This window comes from Rana temporaria, chromosome 7 (assembly GCF_905171775.1).
Source record: "Rana temporaria chromosome 7, aRanTem1.1, whole genome shotgun sequence".
Classification (NCBI taxonomy): Eukaryota; Metazoa; Chordata; class Amphibia; order Anura; family Ranidae; genus Rana; species Rana temporaria.
The window spans coordinates 157,427,986-157,454,652 of record NC_053495.1 but is presented as its reverse complement, the minus strand read 5'-3'; the positions used below and the strand labels follow the sequence as shown (position 1 = coordinate 157,454,652).

At 44.5% G+C, this 26,667-nt stretch overlaps 1 protein-coding gene across 1 annotated transcript in view; it reads left to right on the top strand.

Moving 5' to 3' along the window:
- The window catches only part of ACBD6 (acyl-CoA binding domain containing 6), a 133,238-nt gene that overhangs the window by 86,830 nt on the left and 19,741 nt on the right, over window positions 1-26,667 (top strand). The window contains exon 6 of the mRNA XM_040360239.1: window positions 8,964-9,053. Coding sequence (XP_040216173.1) covers window positions 8,964-9,053 — 90 coding nt within the window. The remainder of the gene's footprint in view (window positions 1-8,963; window positions 9,054-26,667) is intronic.

Here is a 26,667-nt window from a genome sequence, read left to right as displayed (position 1 = left end):
TACACTTAACAAATACCCCCTCTTCACAAATTTCAACCCCAGTCATCAAACTAAGGACTTTGCTTGGCCTCTATGTGATGGCTCACTTACTTCTCCTCCTGGCAGTCAGCTGGTGGTCTGATCTTCTGCCTCTCGAGTCCTCTCCTCCTGTCAGGTCCTGGCTTCAACACAGGCCTAGTGGCAGGGCTTACCGAGAACGCCACAATCTCCCACCCTGTGGTGGCAGAAGGACCCTGGATCCGGGGCCGGGCACAGCCTCCAAGGTCGATCATCAGTACCTAGGAGGGCGGGGCGATGGCGGATCCTGCCTCCGTTCCTATGCTGCACTGCAGCAGCATGCGGGGGAGAGAAGACAGCTCCCAGACGCTGCATGCTGCCACGTGACAAACAGGGGCAAGTAGGTGCGGGGTGATCTTACCGCCACTTCACCTGACATTATAGGCACTTCGGCATTCCTCTTCTCTGCGGTGCACCCCGGGCCCTGCCTGTGGGCCATTTGTAACTGGTGGACGAATCGGTACTTTGGGACCCCTGGTGTAAAGGCTGTTTTTTTTTGTTTTTTTTTTTTTAATTGTAGGTTACTCTATCACAAGAAGACCTTCTTCCTAAAAATGTGTTTAACTTCATAGACCTAGAATATGCATGCTGTTAATGAATGTCATAAAGGTTTCAGACCTCCTTGGCTATATACAGGTTTCAGGTCAGAAATTCAAAGCCTAATTACAAAGGAGCAGAGCATTGGCATCCCCAGTAAGAGAGGTTGGCAATGGCAGCCCCAATAATCACAACAGATTTCCTTTTAAGGTGCACTGCCAATCCATTCAAAAAGAATAGGCGGCCTTAAGCAAACATTCAGTTCAAAGAGGGTTTAAGGTGCTGCAACCTGATAAACAACTCCCAGGCTAAGACTTGGGCTACTTTCACACTGAAGCGATGGCGGTAAAACGTCTCTAATTTTAGCTGCGTGTTTGCCGTGATTTTCGGCCGCTAGAGTTGTGGTGTTAACCCCCGCTAGCGGCCAAAAAAGGGTTAAAACCGCCCGCAAAAACACCTCTTTGCAGTGTTTTGCGGGCAGGTTGGTGGCGCTACCCCATTGTTTTCAATAGGCAGGGGCGCTATAGGAGCAGTATTTTTACCGTGCCTCAAAGATGCGCCTGGCAGGACTTTTTTTAGCGTCCCGCTAGCGCAACACTCCAGTGTGAAAACCCTCAGGCTTTCACACTGGTAAGAAAGGAGCGGCTCTTTCCGGGCGCATTGCAGGCGCTATTTTTAGCGCAAAAGTGCCTGCAAAGCACCTCAGTGTGAAAGCAGCCTTAAACTTCACCTTGCCAGACCAGCAGTCTCCATCTGCTTGTGTATAGAGCTCCTAAATCACTACATGTTGGCAATAAGGTGGGTATAAAAAAAGCTTTTTTTTTTTATTCCAAGGAGTAAAATGTTCCCTAGAGCAGCAAATGCGAACGCATTTCCATCAAAAAATGACCTTACTCATAGCTCATGCCTTAACCCAGCATGTCTTCAAGCACAGTAATGTGTTTTGTCAACATAACCCATATTGTGTACCTCACAATATGGGTTACAATATTGTGTACCTCATCTGCATCTAAAAGTTAAATCTGAATTCCATGAATTCAGCTCTTTTGTAAAAAGTGATGGCACACTATGAGTTAAGTCCAAGGAGCTGCATGACCTCTTCTAGCTTAGGCTTATTTCCATTTACATCTGACCGTTGTATTGCACTTTCTGTAAGACTTGAGCAGTATTTCTGGGAGCCCGGCGCTGATGCTTCAGGTCTAAGCATCTTTACCGTTAGTCAGTGCAGCTACTATTGCCTGCCCCCCTCCTCCTGCCCAATCACTGAAGCCTTGGTATTATGTGAACTCATTCACAAATTACAAGGACTTCTCTGAATGGGCAGCAGAGGGGGATGGGCAGGCATAGCTGCTCTGTGTGCCTTTTTGTCATTTCTCACAGTCCAGAGTGTAAGTGTATGCTCCTGCAGAACCTGTCAGATTATAAATATTAGAGATGGGTTCAGGAGATGTTATGTACTTTCTTGGACCCAACTCAGTGTGCCTGCACTTTTTAACAAAGTGGCTTTTCTAAGCACACTGCACCATGCAGTGGTATGAAGGGTCACATGGGATTGAAGGGGAAATGTTGCAGTTTCTTGTGTTTTTAGTAAGGTTAAAATGAATCCGTGTGAAAGCTCCCTATATTTGCTTCAGATAGTATACTGATCAACTGAGGCAGAAAATAAATATCCTATTAAAACAACTTATAATGTCAAGTGTGTGCGTGTGTGTGTGTGTGTGTGTGTGTGTGTGTGCATGTGTTTGTATTTCAAAGTGAACAATTGGAAATTACTATTAACCCCTTCACACCTAAGGGTAAAGCCAAATCTAAATGCCCAAGCTTAATTTTGCAAAGTGTTAGTAAAACCATACACCAAAGGGTAAAACAAATCTACATACATAACTATCTGTGCATCCAGGTGGATTATACCATGATTTTTTAGGACAAATTGGGCTTTGTAGTAAATGGTTATGGAGATCTCCTCCTTTTTTTTTTTTTTTTATTATTTAAGATGTGACACAGATATAAACAAAAAGACAACTTTGCATTACAGAAAGATTGCTACAAGCGCATCAAGTACATCAACCATACATATAAATTGCATGTGAGTGGAGGGAGCTACTGAAGCAAAACTGTCCCAAAATAGTAAAAAAATTATAATATAATTTAGCTGTATTCCTTGTTGCTACCATAACCTACCACCAAAGAGCAACCCAAAATCATTTCTCTTACTCCTGATGATCATAGCAATATCACATGTGGGTATGTTATTTGTTGTTTGTACAGTACAGCCCAGAAGCAACGTATTTTGCTTTTTTTTTTTATTTATTTATTTATTTATTATTATTATTATTATTTTTTTTATTATTTATATTTGTCTTGCCTAAAACACAGGAGCCTAACTGGCACAGATGCTAATTAAAAAAAATCCTTTGACCCAAACTCTAACCCTGGCCCTAATCTAGTTTTTCTGTTTTTGTTTACTTTTTCACAAACTTTTATTTTTACCAGCAGCACAGTAGTCTGAACATCCTACATAGACATCAATTCAGTTTGAACTTTTTTTTTTTTTTTTTCTCCCAGTAAAAAGCGTGATGGCCCAAGCAGACATCGATGAGCCCTTCTCTGTATTCTACTTATAGGACATAATTGACCCACTTCCTAAATAGTAGCTGAAACCGTTTAATGTTTGGGTGTCTATTTTATTGTTTAGGTTATGATTCTGTAGCCATTAAAATGTTTCTGCTTTCAGCAGTTTCTGCATATGTTCTCTTTTCAGTCTGGGCCACAATTATCAATTCATGGCCTGAGACACAGGGAATTAATGAGGATTGGGAGGGGTTACTGTGTGCTTACCATTTTATATGAATCTCCCTGAGGTATTGGTGAAATGATCTAGACTCGCATTAAGCAGCCCACTGGTTGCATATTTTATCCATTTGTGATGTGAAGTCATTTTACCTAAAGACTATCGGATCATTCATGCTTGTGATATCATTTTGCTATTAATCTAGTAAGTAGAAGTTGCAGTGAAATATTTTCAAAGTAGCTATATTGAAATCTCAGTGTGGTTGCATGGATTATAAATGTACTGTTTAGTTGGTGATTGTAAAGGTTCGAGTTCTATTTTTAGAAAATAACAAACATGTCATACTTGCCTCAACTGTGCAGTTCGTTTTGCACAGAGTGGCCCCAAACAGTGTCTGTTGAGGTGTCTCGGCGGCTCTCACGGCTTATCCCTGCATCAGATAACTCCCTAGAAGACCTTGCAACTCCAGCATTCAGTGTCCATAGACACGAATGCCGGACTCGGCCCTGGCGCCCGCGTCATTGGATTTGATTGACGGCAGCGGGAGCCAATGGCTGCGCTGCTATAAATCTAGGAAGTGCGTGTCTCCGGGTAAAATTCCAGGGCTCAGGCAAGTAAAACAGGGGGGCTGGGGTGCATTAAGGTGAAAAAAAAACATTAAAAGGGGTTGTAAACCCTCGTAAGAATATTTCCTATGTTTCCCAAGGCCTGAAAAGTGCACTGCTGGAGACTGCCTTCTCTTTCTAGTTTATGTATTGCATTGGTATACAAAATCAGACTATATGGGGGAGATTTACTAAAACTGGTGCACACAGAATGTGCATGGTTTCAACTTCAGCTTGTTCAATTTAAAGTGTTACTAATCCCAGAAGAGTGAAAACAGTCATAGTAAAGCATACTTGTTCTACCCACTGTGAAACCTAAGGGGTTAATCCTCTGCATTGTTTAAAAAGGCTGTTTGATTCAGTCTTCTCTGATCTTCCCCTTCTTCCAATGTCCCCTAACCATCTCCTGGTAGAAGGGAGGTTAGGGGACAAGCTGCACATGCTCAGTTTTGTGTGTCTTTTTTTTCGTCTTTGGCCCTGTGCTAATCACATGCACTTTCCTATCGGCATTGTCCAGACAGAGGGTCAGGATTCCTGCAATCTCTTCATACAAGCTTTAACCAGGCTCAAAAGTCACAAGACTGCTCTAACTGCTGATGATTAAGGACCCTTTCACACAGGTGCCTCTGCTTTCTCAGTGGGGGGATCGCTCTGCTGATGACTGTTGAGCAGGCATATGACCGGTCTGGCTCCGCTCTGTTCTGACAGTCTCACTCTCTTCTTTGGGGAAATCGGGTGAAAATGGACCACCTGTCTGTTTTTTCACCTGATTATATCTGATCCACCAGACGAATAGAAAATAGGACCACCATCTGTCTGGATTTGGTGGACAGGATCGGAATGGAATGAGGCAGGTGTCGGCTGACATCTACCGCTCCATAGTGGTAAATGGAGGGTCCGATCAGGCCCTCCTGAAAAACTGACAGGTGGACCTGATCGGGCAGCCTGTGTGAAAGGACTCTAATGGTATTTATTAGTTTTACGTTTACTAAAGCTATTGTTTTTCCATGTTCTTTGTACTGTGGGAGACCATATATAGTGAATGTGGGGTCCTTTGGTTTAGTAACACTTTTTTTTTTTTTTTTTTTTTTTTAAGTGTTTGTTAACCCCCCAAAAAAATAAAAAATATTCTGTTCCCTTAAAGCATGAATAACAGCACGGTGCTTGCGCTGTGTATTTTGGCCCCCTGTATCATCTCAAAATACCTGGTTGATCATGCCAGCTTCTACCCTGCCCTTTGTACACTGACCATGATATATCAGGGCTACTGAGCCCTGACACTGTGGTCAGAGTATGTGTCTCCATCATCCGCTGCTATCTGTAGCTCTCCTGTGTCTCCCTCTGTCCTCGTCCTCCCCCCTCCCTTCCTGTCAGCTCTCACTAGCGCTACTCTGCTCCTCTTCCCACTGCTTCAAAACTAACGGATCATTATATCATCCCCTCTGTCACATAAAAAGCTGTATCCCTGTGCTATATAAAAAAAAAAGCCAGATTTCTACTTTTAACAGCGTCTTCCAGCGATCACATGACTCCAGGCTCTCTGCTCCTCTTCTTCCTGTCTGTTGTTCGCAGGGGAATCTTGGCCCCGCCTGCTGGAGATATCAGACAGGGAGAGCAGAGAGCCTGGAGTTGTGATTGCTGGAAGACGCTGTTAAAACCGGTAGAAATCTGCTTTTTTTTTTTTTTTTTAATAAAGCATCACCACTAGGATACAGCTTTTTACTACATGACAGGGAATGATATGATCAGTTAGTGGCTTAACAACCACTCTAAGCTTCGATGATAAAACATTGAAGCCGATTGACAAAGCTGCACCAGACTGTTTTAGTAAATCTCCCTTTATGAGACTTTGCTTATTTCTGTGACATCAGACTTCTAGTAGACTTCAGAAGGAGCCTGGCAATGCTGATTAGATTGTCTGTTTGCCTAATCTCTTAACCACTTTAATACTGGGTAATTTTTATCCCCTTCCTGCCCAGGCCAATTTTCAGCACTGTCAAACTTTGAATGACAATTGCACAGTCATGCAACACTGCACCCAAATTTTTTATTTGTGCGATTAAAAAAAAAAAAAGTTTTCTTTTTGTGGTATTTAATCATCCCTGAATTTTTTAATTGCCTATAAAACAAAAAAGACTGAAAATTTTGAAAAACTATTTTTTTGTTGTAAAGTAACATTTTCTCCTTCCCTGATGTGCGCTGATAAGGCGACGCTGATGAGATGACACTGATAAGCAGCATAAATGGGCAATGACTTGGATTCACACCTATGCATTATAGTGCTTTTTGCATTTTGCACTACAGTCCATTTAACATGGTTTCCTATGGAACACATTCTGTAGTGCAAATTTGCAAAAATGCAAAAAGCACTATAATGCATAACGTGTTCCATAGGAAACCATGTTAAATGGACTGTAGTGCAAAATGCAAAAAGCACTATAATGCATAACGTGTTCCATAGAAAACCATATTAAATGGACTGTAGTGCAAAAAGCACTAAGTGCATAGGTGTGAATTCAGCCTTATGGGATGACAAACGCTCAGACAGTCGTATGACTGTCGTGTAGTATCAGTGTAAACCCAGCCTCAAGCTGGGTTCACACTGGTGTGACACGATGCTCGTCCGACTTTGCCCTGTGACTTGAAGTCAGACGCGTCCGACTTCAATGGATGAGGATTCGACTTGGATCCCTGACAATACCTGGCACTGTGTTTGGTATGAATCTTAAGGGGGAACTCCACGCCAATTTTTAAATAAACCGGCATGGGTTCTTTCTCCAAGAGCATAGCAGGCCCTTGGGTCTGGTATGGATTTTAAGGGGAACCCCCTATGCCAAAAAAACGGCATGGGGCTTCCCCAAAATCCATACCAGACCCTTATCCGAGCACGCAGCCCGGCTGGTCAGATAAGGGGGTGGGGACGAGCGAGTTCCCCCCTCCTGAACCATACCAGGCCACATGCCCTCAACATGGGGGGTGGGTGCTTTGAGGCAGGTGGGCGCCATGCGCCCCCCCCCCCCCCCACCACCAAAGCACCATGTCCCCATGTTGATGAGGACAAGGGCCTCTTCTCGACCACCCTGGTTGTTGGGGTCTGCGGGCGCGGGGCTTATCGGAATCCGGGAGCCCCCTTTAATAAGGGGGGCCCCCTGATCCCGGCCCCCCACCCTATGTGAATGAGTATGGGGGGAAAAAGTGTAAAAAAAAAAAAAACACACTAGACAGGTTTTTAAAGTTAATTTATTAGGCAGCTCCAGGGGTCTCTTCCGACTTCTCCGCTCTCTTCTCCCGCTCTCCAGTGTCTTCTCAGCAGAGCACAAGTCGCATGCCAAAGTCGGAGCATGCAAGACTGCGTTCCGACTTTCATTGGACTTCAATGATATTCAATGGCCTGAAGTAGTATCAAAGTCAGACCAAAGTAGTACAGGGAGCATTTTCAAAGTCGGACCAGTTAAGACGGCTCCCATAGGGAAACATTGATTTTCACACGTCATGCGACATGAGCTCCCAATGTGTCGCACTAGTGTGAACCGGGTCTCAATCATATCCAATCAATTTAATTGGCAACAGGTGGACTTTAATAAAGGTGTAGAAACATCTCTGCAATGATCAAGAGAAATGGAAGGCATCTGAGCTAAATTTCAAGTGTAGTAACGTGCCTGAATACTTAAACCCCTTTCACACTCAGGCATTTTAGCGCTAGAAATAGCGCCTGAAAACTGCTGCCTGAATGTGAAAGCCTGAGTGCTTGTGGGACGTTGCAAAAAGCCCTGGAAGCAGCATCCTTGGGGTTATTTGGGACCGCTGTATACAGCGCTTCCAAAACGTCCCTGTCCATTGCATTGAATAAGCAGCGATTCTGAAGCACCTGGAAAGCACTTCAGAAGTGCTGCAACACTGAGTTTTTTAACCACTTCAATACGATGCACTTTTGCCCCTTCCTGCTCAGGACAAATTTCAGCTTTCAGCGCTTTTACACTTTGAATGACAATTGCGTGGTCATGCAACACTGTACCCAAACTAAATTTTTATAATTTTCTTCCTATAAATAGAGCTTTCTTTTGGTTTTATTTGATCACCTCTGCGTTTTTTGTTTTTGCTAACCAAACTAAAAAAGACCAACATTTTTGAAAAAAAGAAAAATCGTTTTCCCCTTCACTGATGGCACTGATGAGGTGGCACGAATGAGGAGGCACTGGCATGTAGAAGTGATGGGTACTGACAGGCGGCTGTGATGGGCACTGACAGGTGGCACTGATGGACAGCACTGATGAGGTACTGACAGGTGTTACTGCTGGGCAGTGATTGGCACTGTGGTGGGCACTGGCATACTTTATTATGGGGGACACTAGTTGGCAGGTGATTGGTACGTTGGAGGGGGCTGTGCGGGCGTGTGCCGGCATGTTATCCTGCTGGACGTCAACAAAAGTCCAGTCAGGATAACCAAACCACTTCCCGGACGTCGGTTTGCTTTTGACCGGGGGGCAAAGTGGTTAAAGGGGTCTTATGCCAATGTGATATTTCAGTTTTTCTTTTCATACATTCACACGCATTTCTAAACCTCTGTTTTCACTATGTCATTATGGAGTACTTGGTGTAGATTACATTTTTTTTTTTTTTAAATAAAATTCATTTAAGCAACTGTAGTATCGGTAGCTTACAAAGTATTCAAAGATTTCTACGATTATCGGGCCCTTTATTTTTTATAGCTTCCCACCCATACATTGCATCTTGCTCACTAGGCCTCTATAACCAAGATACCTATGCCTGGGGGGGGGTAAAGATTTTAAACCGATTTAGACCACCTATTAAAAATTAAAGGTTAAAAGTAAATATTGAATTTGTTCTGGTTACAATACAAAATGTTATTTCAGACACTTGGAGGGCTTGTGTACAGGATCAATCGGGAGTCACATTTATTTATAAATTCCTGTATAACTGCTGTAATTTTATTTCTTTTTTTTTTTTTACAGGGTCGCTGCCTTCTCCACTGGGCCTGTGACAGAGGACATACAGAGCTAGTGTCTAAACTTCTCTTCCATAATGCTCACATAAACTTGCAGGTAAGCATTTCGTGCCTAGTCCACATTCCCCTGGGGCTCATTTTACAAAAAGCAGTATTGCCAAACAGGGTTCCTTCAGAAGAACACAAAAATGTGCCTTCTGTTCTATGGCTCTAGTTCACACTAGTGAGCTGTGTTGGTGTGCATGGAAAAAAGCAGAACATTTTGTTTGTGCAGTATTTGCACAATAACACACGCAGTGTGAAAGTGCCATTGCTGTAAGTTGGAACTTTAAAATTTTGCCTGCATCTCCGTCTCCTGGTGAAATATGAAACTGCATTGTGACATACAGCTGGAGTGGTGCTCTATGGATATCCTTGTATTGTAGCAGTTGTACTTTAGTTTTCCGTTACAAAGATCCCGCCATTGTCAAATGAAGAGCAACACTTAACACTGACATTAGTGTTCTCTATCATGTACCCCGGTGTCCAGTGTTCTTCATTAGGTTTGACTTCCGACCATTTGCGGTTTGAGTTCTCTGTATAACCTGCTACTGCCTGTTGCAGCCCGTTCTTGTCCTGTTGGTACTAACAGGCTGGGTAGCAGGGTATGCAGACCCATCTCTTTTTACATCAAAGTGCGATAATCTCAGGGGGGATTTCCTTTTTAAAGGGGTTGTAAAGGTAAAAAAATTAAATGTTTTCCTAAATGGCTTCCTTTACCTTAGTGCAGTCCTCCTTCACTTACCTCATCTTTCAATTTTGCTTTTAAATGTCTTTATTTCTTCTGAGAAATCCTCGCTTCCTGTTCTTCTGTCTGTAACTCCACACAGTAATGCAAGGCTTTCTCCCTGGTGTGGAGTGTTGTGCTCGCCCCCTCCCTTGTACTACAGGAGAGTCGGGACGCTCTCTACGTTGCAGATAAAGGAGCTTGTGTTAATGGGTGTCCTGACTCTTCTGTAGTCCAAGGAAGGGGGCGAGCACGACACTCCACACCAGGGAGAAAGCCTCACATTACTGTGTGGAGTTACAGACAGAAGAACAGGAAGTGAGGATTTCTCAGAAGAAATGAGGACATTTAAAATCAAAATGGAAGGATGAGGGAAGTGAAGGAGGACTGCACTAGGGTAAAGGAAGCTATTTAGGGGAAAACAAATTGTACCTTTACAACCCCTTTAAGCCCCTTTGGAACACTTGAAGAGGCATCTTGTATTCCAGTGTTCTGTACTATTCTGTAATTTTCTTGTTTGTACAGGAGATGTATAAAACCAGTAGACCAGGGGTGTCCAACTCCATTTCATTGTGGGCCACATCAGCATTATGATTGCCCTCAAAAAGGCTGGTTGTATCTGTAAGATTGGATGTCCAGCGCACACCCCCCCTTTTTACATTAGATGTCAAGAGCCACCATCAGAAGTTTGAGTCCCCCACTCTCCCTTACATCACAGTGCACCCCCTTTACTTACGCTGCTGCTGGGAAGAAGCTGGATGTATTGCTTGAAAGTAGGGGTCTGGAGGAGGACCAGAGGAGGGCTGCAGGAGAGGTGCAAGGGCCACATGAAATGGCCTGGAGGGCCGGATTCGGCCCGTGGGCCTTGTGTTTGACACCTGTGCAGTAGACGATCTGGTTCTCCACAATCTAATTGGCATGAAAATATCCGTTTTAATTTGACTTGCCCTTTTAAAGTCTGTCAGAAGTCATATTTATTCTGTTTTTATTTCCACAAACAAAACTATTCTGCTGCATAGCCAGCAATTTGTTAATCTAGCGTTCTTCAGTCCACACAAGTAGGCCTCTTGTGTTATTGATGCGATGTGAGTGCCTGATCCAGGTAGCAGGTAGCCAGCACAATGCCTAAACTAATCACATACCGCCTAAGTAATCTGCTTTTTTTTTGCTTTTCGTCCAAGCCGTAAGTGCTTTGTTGTGTTGCACTGCAGCTTTCTTCTGGAACCTTTTCAGACAACACTGTGGACATGTTGGGGGGTTAGGAAGCAACCTGTGAACCAGTTTTATGGGATACCCCCTTAAAATTCAACCTCCTTGCCATACAAGTCTGGGATGGTAGAAGTGCTTATAAATAAATGGTGCAGTAGGGATGGGGGATGACACAAGTGGCAGGGTGGGGGTCTTTTTGAAGCTTTCAGAGGAAGACAATCCAGAGATAATAAATAGCAGAGTGAGCGTCTCCACGGGGAGAGATTCTCACAAACAACATTATTATTGAGCGCTCAATCCATTGCCAAATCCATCTCATTACTGACAACAACCTGCAGCCCAGACATCCTGAGAGCACAGAGGTTCTCCTGCTTCCAGGTCTTGCTGGATAGATTTCCATTCCCTAGATAATGAAATCACTGGATCACATTTACAGTTTCAGCTTATCATGAAATGTTAGTCGGACACACAGATGAACCCTTTATGTATATTTTACAATAAAATTCATAAATTGTATGACTAAAATACAGAGGCAGCAAATATTTGCATGTCGGCAAAAATGTATTATTACAGGTCCTTGTATAGCGCTGACAAATTACATGGTGCTTTACATAAATATAGTGCGAAATCGCATCACATCAGTCCTTGGCCTCAAGGAGCTCACAATCTAAGGTCCCTAACTTACTTTAAGAGCCCTTTCACACTGTGCTGCCCATAGTGCCGGTGGTTAAACGCCAATATTTTTACCGCTGATGCTATGGGCGCATTTTGGCCTCTAGCGGGGCGCATTTACCCCAACCCCCCCCCCCCCCCCCCGTGCTAGTGGCCGAGAAAGGGTTAAAACCAGCTGAAGCAGTGCATTGCGGGTGGTATAGCTGTGCTGTCCCATTGATTTCAATGGGCAGCGCGGTAAACACTCCGCTCCAAAGATGCAGCTAGTCCTGCTAGCGCAACGCTCCAGTGTGAAAGCCCGAGGGGCTTTCACACTGGAGTGAATGGGGACAGAATTTAACCGCTTCCCGACCGCCACATGTAGATATACGTCGGCAGAATGGCACGTACGGGCACATTGGCGTACCTGTACGTCCCTGCCTTTCCGCGGGTCGGGGGTCCGATCGGGACCCCCCCCCCTCCGCTACATGCGGCGGTCGGATTCCCTCGGGGAGCGATCCGGGACGACGGCGCGGCTATAGCTTTGTTTATAGCCGCTCTGTCACGATCGCTCCCCGGAGCTGAAGAACGGGGAGAGCCGTATGTAAACACGGCTTCCCTGTGCTTCACTATGGCGCTGCATCGATCGAGTGATCCCTTATATAGGGAGACTCGATCGATGACGTCATTCCTACAGCCACACCCCCCTACAGTTGTAAACACACACTAGGTGAACACTAAATCCTACAGCGCCCCCTGTGGTTAACTCCCAAACGGCAACTGTCATTTTCACAATAAACAATGCAATTTAAATGCATTTTTTGCTGTGAAAATGACAATGGTCCCAAAAATGTGTCAAAATTGGCCGACGTGTCCGCCATAATGTCAGAAAAAATCGCTGATCGCCGCCATTAGTAGTAAAAAATTTTTTTTTATAAAAATGCAATAAAACTATCCCCTATTTTGTAAACGCTATAAATGTTGCGCAAACCAATCGATAAACGCTTATTGCGATTTATTTTTTATTTTTATTTTTTACCAAAAATAGGTAGCAGAATACGTATCGGCCTAAACTGAGGGGGAAAAAAAATGTTTTATATATGTTTTTGGGGGATATTTATTATAGCAAAAAGTAAAAAATATTGCATTTTTTTCAAAATTGTCGCTCTATTGCGCAAAAAATAAAAACCGCACAGGTGATCAAATACCACCCAAAAGAAAGCTCTATTTGTGGGGAAAAAAGGACGCCAATTTTGTTTGGAAGCCACGTCGCACGACCGCGCAATTGTCTGTTAAAGCGACGCAGTGCCGAATTGTAAAAACCCCTTGGGTCATGTAGCAGCATATTGGTGCGGTCCTTAAGTGGTTAAGGGCGTATTGCAGGCGCTATATTTAACGCTATAGCGCCTGCAATACGCTCCAGTGTGAAAGGGGTATTGTACGTGCACATACTAGGGCCAATTTACACAGGAGCCAATTACCTACCGGCATGTATTTGGAATGTGGGAGGAAAGCCACACAAGCACAGGGAGGACATGCAAGCTCCAGGCAGGTAGTGGTTGGGATTGGAACCGACAACCCTAGTGCTGCCAGGTGGGATGTGCTATCCACTTTCCCATTGTGCTGCCCAAAATATTTTGCTTTGTTGAAAAGGCCTAGATAAATACTAAACCATATCCTTATTCTCCAAAATTAATCCATAAACATCCATTACTTAATGGCCCTGTAATCCATTTTTCATGATATTGACGCTTACTGTGTTTTTTTTCTGCCTCCTTATACTGTTGTCTGAGCTCCTGAACCTCTCCTCTGGACACATTCCTGTTGGTAGGAGCAGTGCATGTTGGTTGCGATCATGCACACAAGCTAAACATCCCGTGGTTCCTAGTCTATCTGTGGAGCGAGCAAGAGCGTGTGGACCTGAACATACACTCCATGCAAGTCTATGGAGCGACGGATGTCAGCAGTGACGATGTCTGCTAATATGCGATTCGCTAAAATCGAACGTATGGCAATAAGTTCGCTAGCTGTCCCGGCGGATGGAATGAGACCTGATGAAAACGGAAATGCTGTTCGTTTTCGTCCGATCTTTCCATAGGAATCAGCGACGCTCGACAGGCCCCTCCCCACGCGTGAGCAGATAGGGAGCGGTCATCCCCCGGCTCAGTGGAGATCAGCGGAGAGATTTCCCGCTGAGTTGGCGGACTCCGCTTCAATGGATTCACCCTGTGTGGAAGGGGTCTAACAGAGTCAGTACAAATTTGGGTAAAAAAAAATTAGAAGCGGTGTGTCTATTCCTCCATCCCAGCAGCCAGTAGTGAATGAACGCACAGAAACCGCTCCCACCATAGTTGGATAAACAAAGTTTCAGTGGCTGATGTATGAAAAATGCAAGGCTATCCTGTTTCTACTACAATGTACAGTGCTCTGGGTGGACTGTAAAGCCCCTTTTACCTGAAAGTCATGCGACTTGAAGAAATGCCTGTGTAATCTTGAGGTCGATGGACCTCAAGTCGCATCAAAGTCGGAGCAAAGTAGTGCAGGGGCTACTTTGAACAGTGAACGGTACTCATTGGAAATCATGGGGTACAACTTGTAATGCGACTTTGCAGTCCCATGTCACAAAAGTGTTAAAGGACACAAAGCACGATACTAAAATCATAAATGTCAGTAGCCAACCAGAAAAGTTGTGATGTTGAAAGAGAAGCCTGCAGATGACGCGTATATGTGTGTATATGTGTGTGTGTGTGTGTGTGTGTGTGTGTGTGTGTATATTACTAACCTTTTTGTTTTTGAAATCGCAATCCCAAGTTTATTACCTACAGGTGTTTTTATTTTTTTTTAAGGTTTTTAGCAAAACCTCTTTGTATATGCTTTTTCTCTATTTGAAGTGTACTGTTAAACATTTTTACTTCCTGGGTGCTAAGTGGGGAGGAGGGTTGATGGTGTCATGATCTATTCTCCACCTCATCCAATCAGAGAATACCTTGTATTGTGCAGAGGGGAAGCTACTGAATTAGCATTTGGAAGATCACCGCTATAACTATGTACTACCACAGTGATTTTTGGCATACAGTGACCTTTCCGAAATCAGACATGGATAACTACATTCAGGCTGGATTCACACTGGTACGACAAATGCTCTGAAATTGGGAGCTCATGTCGCATGACTTGGGAAAATCAATGTTCTCCTATGGGAGCTGTCTTAACTGGTGTGACTTTGAAAATGCTCCCTCCACTACTTTGGTCTGACTTTGATCTTACTTCAGCCCTTTGAATATCACTGAAGTCGGAGCAAAGTCAGATCGCCGTCTTGACTGATACGACTTTGGCATGTGACTTGAGCTCTGATCTTGAAGGGGTACTCCACACCAATTTACTTTATTTTTTAAACGCCATGGGTTCCCCCTTCAAGAGCATACCAGGCCCTTCGGTCTGGTACTGATTTTAAGGGGAGCCCCCTCGCCAAAAAAAAGGCATTCTGGTCTCCCCAAAATCCATACCAGACCCTTATCCGAGCACACAGCCTGGCAAGTCAGGAAAGGCCCCCCCCTCCTGAACCGTACCAGGCCACATGCCCTCAACATGGAGGATGGGTGCTTTGGGGCAGGGGGGCACTGCTGTCAATCGTAACCAGTGAGTCTATGAGGAGGGGGGGGGCGGGCTGAGCCACGGATCTGTGTGTGAAAGTAATACACAGAGCAGGGGCTCGGGAGTGGCTCTGGGGGCACTCAAAAGGGAGGGCCATTGGGGACCCAAGAAGAGGAGGATTAGGGCTGCTCTGTGCAAAGCCACTGCACAGAGCAGATAAGTATGCTTGTTGTGTGGGAAGCCTTTAATGTCACTTTAATCTTAAAATGTTACTAAACCTGGTAATATGACAGCATAAAAGACACAACTGAGCATGTGCAGGTCGGCTACTCCGCTCTTGTTATCTGGCCTTCCCCAGGAAAAATACTTGGTTTAAACTGAGGTGTGTGTGTGTGTGTGTGTGTGTGTGTTGCCCATACAAGACCAGTTGCTAAAGGTGTAACGCATCGATTCCTTCATATTTCTATGTGTACGTCTATTGAAGCTTGATTCTTTAGGCGTCCATGGTAGGAAGAACATGGTCTCCCCCCTCCTCCATCATCCTTGTCCAGCTGGCAGCTTAATATATACGTGATGCCATAGTGGTTTGGTCAATTGTTATTGGCAGTGAGTGAGTGATGTCACAGGCCGGCTATCAGTCAGGCTCTCAGTCTGCTCGTGGGATCAGGTCCGGGAGGGGTAAAGAGGTCTCGGTAACTGTAATGAGCGCAGGCAGAGCGAGGCACGAGGTCAGCGCTCCGGCTGTATTGGATTCAGATTCATAAGTTAATTGAGGGCAGAGTCCTCCCTCCTTACTGCTCTCACCACAGATCAATAACCATAAATATCTCTCCCTAAGGACGCCACTCCACCTCCCATCTGTACCTTCCCAGCATACAACGAAAGGCTGACCTACAGGTGTAAGACTAGTCACGCCAGTAAAATACACTTACCAGCACACCAAGCTTATAATGCGGTCAGTGTGCCTATTACTTAGTGTCAGGATTGGTTACAGTTGTGTTAACCATTTTATGTGCCACATTTAAAACTGCTGATCTGTTCCACGTTGCTCTTGCCTCTTACCTAAAAGTCTGAGACTATGGGAAAGTCTGAATGTGACGGTACTTCTATGTAATGGTGTTTTGGGGGTTGCCTTATGATTTGGATGGGGTGAAGGACACCCAGGGATTAGTGTGCGCAGGCATGTTTCTTCCCCTCCCTGATTGGCAAGGTTACTGCTGAGAGACTGCAGCTTTCCCAGCTGATTTGATTAGACCTCCAGCTTTATCCTTTACCCAGCCCCCTCCAGCCAGCACCTCCTGATCCTTTTAGTACAGACCCTCACTCCAATAACCATTGCAGCATCTTGTGCTCTCTTTTCAAACTCAATTCTGACATCTCACAAGGCAGATTAGGAAACTCTCAGAAAGGATTAGCAGGCGATAGCAAAACATGCACCGTGACACTCCCTCTGAGCCTCTTACCCTTCTTTTCTATTTCCAAATCCCAGGAGAGGCCGATATTGTTATTGCATGTAGGACAGAAATGGCTCTTGAGTTTTAGCTTGGTCCTGCATTATACTCGCTGCTTGAATTAACTTTTGCTCTCCTGGCACTCTTGTAAGTCACGGTATTTAACTTTTGTTGGTGAGGATTAGTATCCACAAGCAGCCCAGAAAATAAACAATTATTTCTGCTTAAAGGAAACGTGTCTTTCAGCTATTGTCTTGCAGGACCAAGATTGTAACCCTAGCACAATGAACTGCCATTGCTCAAAGGCGTATCGGGGCAGGTATAGCAAGGTACATGGTGCTGTGCCCTCATACAGAACAGATGTCCACTTCTATTTAAAGCGGGAGTTCACCCAAAAATCAACTTTCTGCAGTTAGATCCAGCATACTGCTGACATCTGCAGTATGCTGGTCTTTTTTTTTTTTTTGGTACTTATCGTTTTAGCACTATTTCTTCTATGGCTCCGAGCGGGGATTACTTCCTGGTATAGGCGTTCCCGAAGACAAGCAAGTTGATTTACAGCCTTCGATAGCGCGTCACGGCTTCCGAAAATACACACGAGTGACACTCGGCAATTTACGGCGCCTGCGCAGTCGGCTCTACTGCGCAGGCGCCGTAAACAGCCAAGTGTCACCTCGGCTGTTTTCGGAAGCCGTGACGCACTATCGAAGGCCGTCGATCAACTTGCTTGCCTTCGGGAACGCCCATTCCCCGCAGGATTCCCCGCTCGGAGCCATAGAAGAAATACTGCTAAAACAATAAGTACCAAAATAAAATAAAAAAGACCAGCATACTGCAGATGTCAGCAGTATGCTGGATCTAACTGCAGAAAGTTGATTTTTGGGTGAACTCCCGCTTTAAAGTGAACTTGACCTGTCATAAAAGTTGCCTAAGGGCTCTTTCACACTGGGAAAATCAGTAATGATCCGCCCCGTGCACCTCCGCTTGCTCAGCGGGGATCGCTCTGTTGATCCCCGCTGAGCCGGCGGATGACAGGGCGGTCCCCGCACACTGTGCAGGGACCGCCCTGTCTTTTCTCCGCTCCCCCCTATGGGGGATCGGATGAACACGGACCGTATGTCCGTGTTCACCCGATCCGATCCGCCAGACGGAAGGAAAAGTAGGTTTTTCCTCCGTCACACTTTGGCGGGTCGGATGTCAGCGGGCATGTCACCGCTGACATCCGCGGCTCCATAGAGGAGCATGGAGCGCCCGTACAGGTCCGCAAAAAAAACTGACAGACGGACCTGTACGGGCGCTCAGTGTGAAAGAGCCCTAAGGCATCCTAAGGTAAGTGCTGAATTACAGGTACATTGTGGTGCCACAATGTACATGAATTTGCCTTCCAATTGATTTCTGGACACTTTGGGACATGAAGATTAAGCCCCATTTCATGCAGTTCATCTATCTAATTCAGAAGCCTCAGTGAAAAGCAGAGACTTTGGTATGTGACATGGGAAGAATAGAGGGGAGCTTTTGGCCTTGATCTTGACTTTTTAGAATCATTGAGGAGCTTCTTCGTCTGTTATGAGCCTGGGATGCAAGAGGCTCTTGGGAACACGAAAGACTTGAAGACCAACACAGATACTTGAAGCTATTACAGAGTGCCTATTTTTGGCCAAGTCAATTCAGTTGCACACTTGGAGAACCCAAACTTTGCACTTGAAATTGCACTTGGAAGTGCAGTCGCTGTAAATCTGAGGGGTAGATCTGAAATGAGGAGAAGCTCTGCTGATTTCATCATCCAATCATATGCTAGTTAAAATGCTGTTTTTATTTTCCTTGCATGTCCCCCTCGGATCTAAAGCGACTGCACTTCCAGTGCACTTTGCACTTGTAGTTTGCACTTCGTGCAAAGTGGATTTGCCTTTTGTAAATAACCTCCAATGTGTTTATCCTTACAAATGTTAGTCAAAAGGAGAATTCTCGCAAAGCAAAACTTTTAGCAAGATTGCTTTTTCCAGACTTGCATACCAGTTTCAGGAAAGTGATTTAACAGTAGCAGATTAAATTCAGCTTTATTGCACCATCATTAGTATGTGATATGAGTCTAGTAGTTACCGCTTTTGTGGTCCTTTTTTGAGGTCCTTCAGGTAGTTTGCTTTTACAGATTTCCTTAAACCTTGTAGCTTTGAACTGTAAAGACAGGTGTTTTAGAGGTCAACAGAAAAATGTAATGAGTAAAACCTCCTCAAACTTTTCTTATGTAGCACCCTCTACCATAGGTTGGTGCTAGCATAGGATTTTTGCTAGGGAAACGGTCAGTGCAGGTAAATTTAGGCAGGCCTATGCTTCAGGCTAGGCCTGTTTGTTTTGATCTGGGGGCAGGGAGTGGTTAGTGTAGCAGTGGGTGTGACCACCTGTGCTCTAGTTCTGAGGCACCTCCCCTGCTTCCAGGGAGATTGTTCTAGAAGAGGGACAGGAGTGGCAGGCAGTTCATGTGAGGAGCCCTGACCAATCCCCACTTGGTATTGACAGGGGTCAGGCCTCCCATATAAGCTGAGGTGACATGCCACTGGGGAGGAGTTGTTGGCTGGGAGAAGTGGAGAATGGAGTATTGGCATAGAAGGGGGGGTGGTGCCGATCGCGGAGAAGCCCGGGACAGAGCTGTGAGGGGACTTCATCCTTACACGGTCATAGATGAGTCCTGGAGCAGAGGGACTGAAGGCTGTCGGAACATATGTCCAGTTAAAGTTCTCCATCGTGGACTCAGGGCAGGAAAAGGTCGGTGAGCTTACCACAGTGGAGCGCTAAATGAGGCATGCAGGAAGTCTGGTAGGTAACTTCATCCTTGCACGGTCATGGATGAAGTCCTCCTCTTTACATGGTCATAGATGAGGAGTACTTAAAGAGACTGTGGGGATTGTGTCAAATCGATGCTGCCTGAGGTCGCAGAATTTAAAAAGTCGGGCTAGCTGGGGTCAGTAGTCCACCAACTAGTACAAGCTGTTAAATCACTATGCCTTCGGGGAGAGGTACTGCAGGCCTCTGGCCTAGTAATCACGCAGCAAATACAGCCAGCATCTGGGATTATTCAGAGTGATCTCTTTGTCGTAATGAAGATGGGACAGGCTATAATAGTTTTACAGCCGATCTAAAAGTTTTACAGTAGACGTTTTGTGCAGGAGGAGAGAACTCCTGGGAGCAACAGTCTGCAGGAGTTAGAGCAGAGGAGGAGGACCAATAGTCTGCATGATGATATGCAGGGGAAGAGACTGTAAATGTTAGAAGTACATCAGTTCTTCAAGGCTACCAATGATTTACCAATGTTCACTAAATATGATGGCAAAGCAATATGTTCTATGGGTATCCCATATGCCCCTTACCCCAACCAAGTTATATCCCCCAATAAACAAAAACAAAACCACACAAATGACTGTTCATTGTCTGAGGTGAGAGATGGAGGTCTGGCAGCAGGGTGATATGGTGGCTGTTATTTGCTACCGTGTTTCTCTGAAAATAAGTCTGGGTCTTATATTCATTTTGGCAACAAAAGACACAGTAGGGCTTATTTTCGGGGTAGGTCTTGCCATCTAATGTGCGGTCTTCTCCCCCCTGCCTCCCTGCCTGTCAGGAATCCCCAGTGTGAACTACTTGTAATCCACTATATTACAGTAGTATATATTGAACAATGTGTGTGTTTCTGTCATATAAATGTGCCAAATACCTTTGTTCTAGCGCCACTCAGTACTTCTGTGACCCGCCGGAGCTCTCTTCCCCATAGTTGTCAACTATTTTCATAATCGATTAATCGGCCAGTTGATTAGTTGGCCTGTATATAGTATGCATTATTTGTTTACATGTCAGGAAATGCAGTGCAGCACACATACAGCTCAGTACACCATCCATCCATACATGTCACTAAGTGCCTGAGAATTTGTGAAGGTGTGAGGAGCAATGCCTCATGGGACATGTAGTCCTGGGCAGGAAGTGAGTGGTTCTAAAGGCAGAAGTTTTTTTTTTTACCTTGCTATAGCGGGCGCTCTATACTATACTTTGCAGCTTGCTATTGAGGCACTCTGAAAGCAGGAGGAGCCAGAAGCATCGGTGAGGGACCCCAGGAGTGGAGGATCTGGGCTGCTCTGTGCAAAACCATTACACAGAGCAGATAAGTATAACAAGTTTGTTTAAAAAAATAATCACTTTAAAGGGGTTGTAAAGACAAAAATATTTTCCTCTTAAATTAAAGTCTGACAGTAGCTGATAAAGTAAAAAGTAATGTTTTGCATTATAACTCGTTTGATACCTGTTGAAATCGAGCTGTTTTATTCACCTCCAGCACTCCTGAATCGTTATTCTCACTGACTTCCTGGTTTGCGGTGCGCATTCATTCTTGCTACATCACGGCCTATTGGGAACTACAGTTCCCATTAGGCTTAGCCTCCATGCCTGTGAGGGATAAGAGAGCATCTTCACGCAGGGCTGTAGTCGTAGGGAGGGGGTGAGCACATTCTGCTTTCCACCATGCAAAACAGCTCAGGTGCTGGTGGAAAGCAAGAAGAGGAGAGACAGGAAATGGCATTTTCAAACCTGGATTACTGTATTTTGGAGGTCAAAAGGAAAAACGAGGTAAGTGATATTTAAATGCTCTAGCTTACAGCAATCAATTGATCTAATAAAAAACGAACCTTTAGTGTTCCTTTAAAGACTGTAGTTGGTTATTTATATTTACCACTGCATATGGATATTTACGAATAAATTGCCTTTTTTTATTTTTTTATTTATTTACATATTAACTAAATTGTACACGAAACAATAATCGGCCAACTAATCGATTATGAAAATAATCGTTGGTTGCAGCCCTAATTAACATGTAGATGTGCATAAATGCAGAGAAAGGGTAGTGTGTTGCTTTGCGCTGTGATCTATTGGAAAGGTGCGTTTGGGTGCAGAATTAATGACACCGCAGCACATAAGGCCCCTTTCACATGGGACGGACTCTGCCTGCTTAGCTGGGAACCTGTCCACCAATCCCTGCTGAGCAGGTAGATGGCTTTTCCACTCCGCTTATGCAGAGTGGAGACAGCCTCTACGGGCAGTTAGATTTAAATGGACCGCCTGTCTTGTTTTACATCCGATTCAATCGGGTTTTTAGCGGATCAGATGTCGGCGGGTGTCAAGGGACACATATCTGTTGACACCCGCGGCTCTATAGAAGACAATGGATGGTTTGATCGGGTTTTCCCAAAAAACAGAGGCAAACCCGATTGGTCTGCCTGTGTGAAAGGGGCCCAACACATTTTTGCATGCTGCAGTAATGTACACATTACTGTGGCACAGCAGTGTCAACCTAAATTAAAGCGGAGCTCCACCCTAAAGTAGAACTCCCGCTGATCGGAACCCTCCCCCCTCCGGTGTCACATTTGACACCTTTTAGGGGGGGGTGCAGGTATTTGCACCCACTTCCGGCCACAGACTGCAGGCAGGACGTCCCCTCCCGTTCTCCCCCCCCCCCCCCCCCAGAGCACAGCGGGAGCCAATCAGCAGGCGCAGCCCAAGTCGCGCATGCGCCGTAGGGAACCGGGCAGTGAAGCCGGAGCTCTTCACTTCCTGGTTCCCTCACCGAGGTTGGCGGGGGGGCAGCAGAGTGACGAGCGATCGCTCGTCCTCTGCTGCGGACGGAGCTGGACTTCAGGACTTGTAAGTGTGCCGATATATTAAAAGTCAGCAGCTGCAGTATTTTTAGCTGCTAACTTTTAATATATATATATTTTTTTTTTTCAGCGGACATCCTCTTTAAAAGATGTGTGAAGAGTTGGCATTGCAGCATAAAGCTTAGGTTTTTGTCACTTGTTTTTGGATTATGTTTTTTTAAATAAACCTTCACTACATAGTGCGTGTGTTTGTGTGTGCGTGTTAAATCTTTCAGATGCGACCAAAATTTGCTTTGGTCTCAGACTTGTTGTAATGTTATATGCTGAAGGGCAGACATGTTAAAAATGGATCCGTCTTCCATTTCTTGATTTATTTGCCAGATGAAATCCAATTGGTGACCAATATATCCATCTTGTCATTTTTGGTTCCGTTTCAGAACCCTCTTCAGGTTTTTGGTAAGCATTTCTCACACCTGATCTGACCATAATTTGAAGTATTTATAAACCATTTTTGAATAAGGAACTTGGACCAGTAGGCGCTTGCGATCTCATTGGTGGAGATACAATAGTGGGGGGCTGACGCAGTGAGTGATTCTCGGCAATCTTTTATTCTTCTGAAGTCTACTTTAGTAAATCCTTTAATTTGCATATTAACAGCCCTCCTATGTTTAAAAGTGGATAGCGGTAACTGGATGTATGTGGAGCTCTAAACGCTTCTGCCAGAAACTATGTCAAAGTTCTTGTTTCGAGTTCTTTAAGGCAAGAGTGGTATACAGTGAGTGTGACAGGTTTGCTGGGGGCCCAGCACTTAGCCAGAGCAAGGAGGGGGAAGTAATGGAACTGCTCTTGCAATGTCCCTGGTAATAGGATAAATACAGTGCTTTACTTCAGGATGGTAAATGGGCGCAATCCAATTTCCATGATTCCATCTGCAGAAGCTGAGCACTCTCAGCTGCCACAGGATGAAAGTTATTCTCTGCTGACCCCTCAACCTGCTGCTGAGCCTGACAAGGAGGAGATGGCTTTGTTGATGCTACATATGGACCCGCATACCTTGCTACCCCATCAGCCTCTTTAGCTCACTTTTTGTAGCTCTGCTGCTTTCGGATGCAATGCTGCTCAGGTCACCTGGTGCTCCCATCACTTGCTACACTGCAACACAACCTCATTCCGAATATATGCCTCTAATAGGCCTCCCTGCCTTTCTCCAGGCTTTGTTAATCCTCCCTACACCCTTATCCCCCCTCCTGTTGTGCTCCCGCCTCTGATATGGCACAGCCGGTCTTGAGCTGCGATTGTGCTGGCTTTATGCTTCAGATTATACAAAGCAGATTAACCCTTCTAAACCCCTTAGATTTTAATTATTTCTGTATGTATTTGTAAAAGCTGCAGTCTGCTCCCAGCAGTTCCCACCTGTCCCCTCCCATCTTCCTCTTGCCCCCGTTTTGTGTCCTGGATTCAGGGCTGAGGAGAGCAGATTATTTGGGGTGAAATCATGCTGGTGGTTTCTCCATTGCGGCCATCAAAATAGTTTTTACAACCTCATTGGATTGCTGATGAGGTAATAGACTTGTTGGGGGGGGGGGGGGGGGGGGGGGGGGGGGGGTTCAGCCACTATGAATAAATTACAAGTAAGACACAAATTATGGCTCAGACCAATTTTGTTTTTTGTTCTGGCTTTACATTTGTGTAGTTTGTTGCATTGGCAGCTAATTACCAAAAGTTGCTGGCACCCTGGTTCTGAATGGCATATGTGTAAAGCTTCATACAATGAGGTCTCTTTTCCACCCACTGCAAGCTCGCACATTGGCATATGGGGAATAGAAACTGCAGTGCCACCTAGATGCTCTGTGAGAACCCTACTGATTTGTCTACATGCAAAACTCAAATAAGGTAAAACGTGTGTGTGTGTGTGTATATATATATATATATATATATATATATATATATATATATATATATATATATATATATATTTATTTATTTGAAAAAAGGAGTCGCGCCAAGATTAAAGTGCACTGTGCCTATTAAAGTGAACAAAATATACACAACATCAATAATAAATGTGACACAAATAAGGGTGCTACAAGCACCTACACGATTAAGGATGAAAAGAAACAAAGTCCAAAACTTAAAAGTGTGATGATAGTATTGCCCAGTGTGAAGTTGATCCACAAACGGTACAGCAACAGTGATGACAAAGTGATGATGGTATTGCCCAGTGTGAAGTTGATCCACAAACGGTACAGCAACAGTGATGACAAAGCACCTCCACCACGATCAAACACTGACCCTTACCAGAAAGATAGATCTCAAAGAGATCAAACACAGCATAGACATATGGAATCCTCAGATCAATCAGCAAACTCAAGCAGATCTTCACCAGTAGGAGAATCCTCAGGCAATGCCAATAATATGCAGAGAGAAAAGGAGGACTTGCATAGCATAAAAAAACCTTAGGACGTTTATTAAGGTAAAAAGATGTACACTTACATCAATGCAGATAAAATGGAGCGTTTAAAAGAACAAGCCGGCCAGCTAACAGAACGTGCAGCCCGTCTCTTCCGGGTCCGATCACGTGATCGGACCCAGAAGAGACGGGGTGCACAGCACAAAGTACATTATAAAATGTAAATAAAAAAAAAAAAAAGACAATCCACTACAAAAAAATAAGAAATTGTGTAATAAAAAATAAAAGCGCCACGGTCACATGACATTAAAAACAAGTATCGGTATTCGGTATCGGTGAGTACTTGGGGAAAAAAAGTATCGGTACTTGTACTCTGTCTCAAAAAAGTGGTATCGGGAAAACCCTAGTGTTTGATTTTATACTGATTGGACTTGATTAGGAAAGCCACACACCTCTCTATATAAGACCTTGCAGCTCCCAGTGCAATGTCAGAGCAAATGAGAATCATGAGGTCAAAGGAACTGCCTGAAGAGCTCAGAGACAGAATTGTAGCAAGGCACAGATCTGGCCAAGGTTACAAAAAAATTCTGCTGCACTTAAGGTTCCTAAGAGCACAGTGGCCTCCATAATCCTTAAATGGAAGACGTTTGGGACGACCAGAACCCTTCCTAGAGCTGGCTGTCCGGCAAAACTGAGCTATTGGGGGAGAAGAGCCTTGGTGAGCGAAGTAAAGAAGAACCCAAAGATCACTGTGGCTGAGCTCCAGAGATGGGAGAAAGTTGCAGAAAGTCAACCATTACTTCAGACCTCCACCAGTTAGGGCTATATGGCAGTGTGGCCCGACGGAAGCCTCTCCTCAGTGCAAGACACATGAAAGCCTGCATGGAGTTTGCTAAAAAAAACACCTGAAGATGGTGAAATAAGATTCTCTGGTCTGATGAGACTAAGATAGAACTTTTTGGCCTTAATTCTAAGTGATATGTGTGGAGAAAACCAGACACTGCTCATCACCTGTCCATTACAGACCCAACAGTAAAGCATGGTGGTGGCAGCATCATGCTGTGGGTTTTTTTTTTTTTTTTTTTTTAGCTGCAGGGACAGGACGACTGGTTGCAATCGAGGGAAAGATGAATGCGGCCCAGTAGAGGGATATCCTGGACGAAAAACCTTCTCCAGAGTGCTCAGGACCTCAGACTGGGCCGAAGATTTATCTTCCAACAAGACAATGACCCTAAGCACACAGCTAAAATAAGGAGTGGCTTCACAACAACTCTTGAATGGCCCAGCCAGAGCCCTGACTTGAACCCAATTGAGCATCTCTGGAGAGACCTAAAAATGTCTGTCCACCAACGTTTACCATCCAACCTGACAGAACTGGAGAGGATCTGCAAGGAGGAATGGCAGAGGATCCCCAAATCCAGGTGTGAAAAACTTGTTGCATCTTTCCCAAAAAGACTTGTGGCTGTATTAGATCAAAAGGGGGCTTCTACTAAATACTGAGCAAAGGGTCTGAATACTTGGGACCATGTGATATTTCAGGTTTCTTTCTTTTTTAATCTGCAAAAATGTCAACAATTATGTGTTTTTCTGTCAATATGGGGTGCTGTGTGTACATTAATGAGGAAAAAAATGAACTTAAATGATTTTATCAAATGGCTGCAATATAACAGAGTGAAACATTTAAGGGGGTCTGAATACTTTCCGTGCCCACTGTGTGTGTGTGTGTGTGTGTATATATATGTATGTATATATAATGTGTTGTGAAGGATGCTTCAGTTTAAATTCTCCCTGCTTGGTTAATTCTGTGTTAAAAGGTGATTTCAGGTGTGACTCACTCTGCTAACAGGCTGTTGAAATGTTAATTGATCTAGTGTGTTGTGTGAAGAAGCCCTGTGGTTACTGTTTACTGTGATTAGAAGGGGCTCATGTTAATTATTCTGATTGCTTCATTGTGGTAATTATCTCTTCTATATGCGGGGCCAAGCTGTCTAGATAATGTA